At 55.9% G+C, this 1,831-nt stretch overlaps 1 protein-coding gene across 1 annotated transcript in view; it reads right to left on the bottom strand.

The window, feature by feature from the left end:
- Positions 1-1,819, bottom strand: part of LOC114073498 (interleukin enhancer-binding factor 2-like) — a 4,674-nt gene extending 2,855 nt beyond the window's left edge. The window contains exons 1-5 of the mRNA XM_027911239.1: positions 1,732-1,819; positions 1,032-1,136; positions 758-835; positions 234-336; positions 22-134 (exon numbers count right to left, since the gene is read on the bottom strand). Of these exons, the coding sequence (XP_027767040.1) occupies positions 22-134; positions 234-336; positions 758-835; positions 1,032-1,130 (393 nt within the window). The 5' untranslated portion in view covers positions 1,131-1,136; positions 1,732-1,819. The remainder of the gene's footprint in view (positions 1-21; positions 135-233; positions 337-757; positions 836-1,031; positions 1,137-1,731) is intronic.
- Between the last annotated feature and the right edge of the window lie 12 nt (positions 1,820-1,831).

The following is a 1,831-nucleotide window of genomic DNA, read 5'->3' as shown; positions in this document are numbered from 1 at the left end:
GGGAATTCCGAGTGGAGGGGCTGGAAAACTCCCCCGGGGAAGGCGGGAAGTCACTCCACAGGTCCCACCTTCGCTGGGGTCCTGCGCCCTCAGGCTCTCCACCACCTTGTTCCCCAGGGCTGCCACGGCTTCCACTGCGGAAAAGGAGAAGGAAAAGGGGTTGGAAGAGAGCTGGGATCACCCCCCCCCACCATCCCAGCTGATCCCGCTGATCCCACCCACGAGGCACTCACGGGTGGGCAGGATCTTCAGGATCACCACCAGGTCGGCCACGTTGTGCCCCGTGGTCATCGTGCCCTTCTTGTAGGAGCCCACCTGGCGAACCTCCTCGATTTGCTGGGGGGGGGAAAGGACGAGCCCAAATCCCGGGAATTCAACACCCAGGGCAGCGTTTTGGGGGTGGTGTTGATCCTTAACACCCCCACCTCGGGCCAGGACCACCCACCATCATCCCAGGGAGCTCCTTTCCCAATCCCACCAGTCCATCCTCTCTCAATGGAGCTCCTTTCCCAATCCCACCAATCCATCTTTTCCCCCTGGAGCTCCTTTCCCAATCCCACCAATCCATCCTCTCCCCCTGGAGCTCCTTTCCCAATCCCACCAGTCCATCATCTCCCCAAGGAGCTCCTTTCCCAATCCCACCAGGAGCTCCTTTCCCAATCCCACCAATCCATCCTCTCCCCCTGGAGCTCCTTTCCCAATCCCACCAGTCCATCCTCTCCCCAGGGATCTCCTTTCCCAGTTTTTTGGGACTCACCACCTCGAAGGTCCCGGGTGCCACGATTAAGTTGTCGATGACGTTGTTGATCTTGGTCACCAGGGACAGGATGGAAGCCTGGGAAGGAGCGTGGAGGGATTATCCAGGGAAACCTCCCAGCAATCCCACTTGCAGAGCACAAAATCACCCAAGGAGCTCCTTCTGGGTGCTCATTCCTGATAATTAATTTGTTTTTTGGGGTGCTCCTGTGAGACCCTGAAGGACTTTGGCTTCTCCCACGCCCATCCCAAGGATCTGAGGGAATTTTGGGCACCTGCTCTGCAGCAGTGGGAGCCAGGTCCTGGTTCCTCTTGAGCAGGGCCTCGCTGAAGGCCGTCTCATCAGCTGCAGGTTTGACACGAGGAAAAGCCATCTCACACTGGAAAGGGACGGAATTCCCATCGGGATCTTAATTCCCAGCACAATTCCCTGTTTAAACGATCCCACTGGAGATTCTGGAGTGTCCAGGAGCTCCCACCCCTGCAGCTCCAGAGGGTTTTTATGAACTCTGTTAATTGATTTAATAAATTAACCCATTAAATCTGCAGCCACCAGGCCTTGGGATCACATCCCTGCGGAATGAGGGGAAGGATTTCTTCCTGGGAAAAGGTGGGAAGCAGGAGTTGCCGTGGGACCCAGAGGAGGTGACAGGTATTGGGACAGGCTGGAGAAGGGGGGGGACAAACCTCAATCCAGGGGTTGTTCTGGTATAATCTGAATAAAAACGATCCTGGAAGGATTTGTGGGGTTATCCCTCAATTCCCTCCCGTTATCCCGTCCCAAAACAGGAACCAAATTCTCCATTTGGGTTTTTTTTTTTTTAACCAACATTTTTAGGGGATTCTCTCACTTCAGCTGCACCCCAAGAAGCCAAACCCCCAAAAACAGGGATGGGGCGAGTCGTTCAAGCTGGAAAACCCCCTTGGAAATTCCCAGAAACCCCCCCTGGATCCCTCGGGCCGGGAATTACTCACCACATAAAAGTCGAAGGGGATGTGGGGCACGAAGGGCCGGAACCTGAAGGGGAATCCAGACCCCACTTCACTCTCTGGGTGGGGCTTTTCCCCCCCCCCC

Source organism: Empidonax traillii, unplaced genomic scaffold (assembly GCF_003031625.1).
Source record: "Empidonax traillii isolate 1590-97213 ecotype Southwest subspecies unplaced genomic scaffold, ASM303162v1 scaffold6693:size5784, whole genome shotgun sequence".
Taxonomy (NCBI): domain Eukaryota; kingdom Metazoa; phylum Chordata; class Aves; order Passeriformes; family Tyrannidae; genus Empidonax; species Empidonax traillii.
The sequence above is the reverse complement of the archived record's forward strand: the minus strand, read 5'-3'. Positions and strand labels throughout refer to the sequence as shown.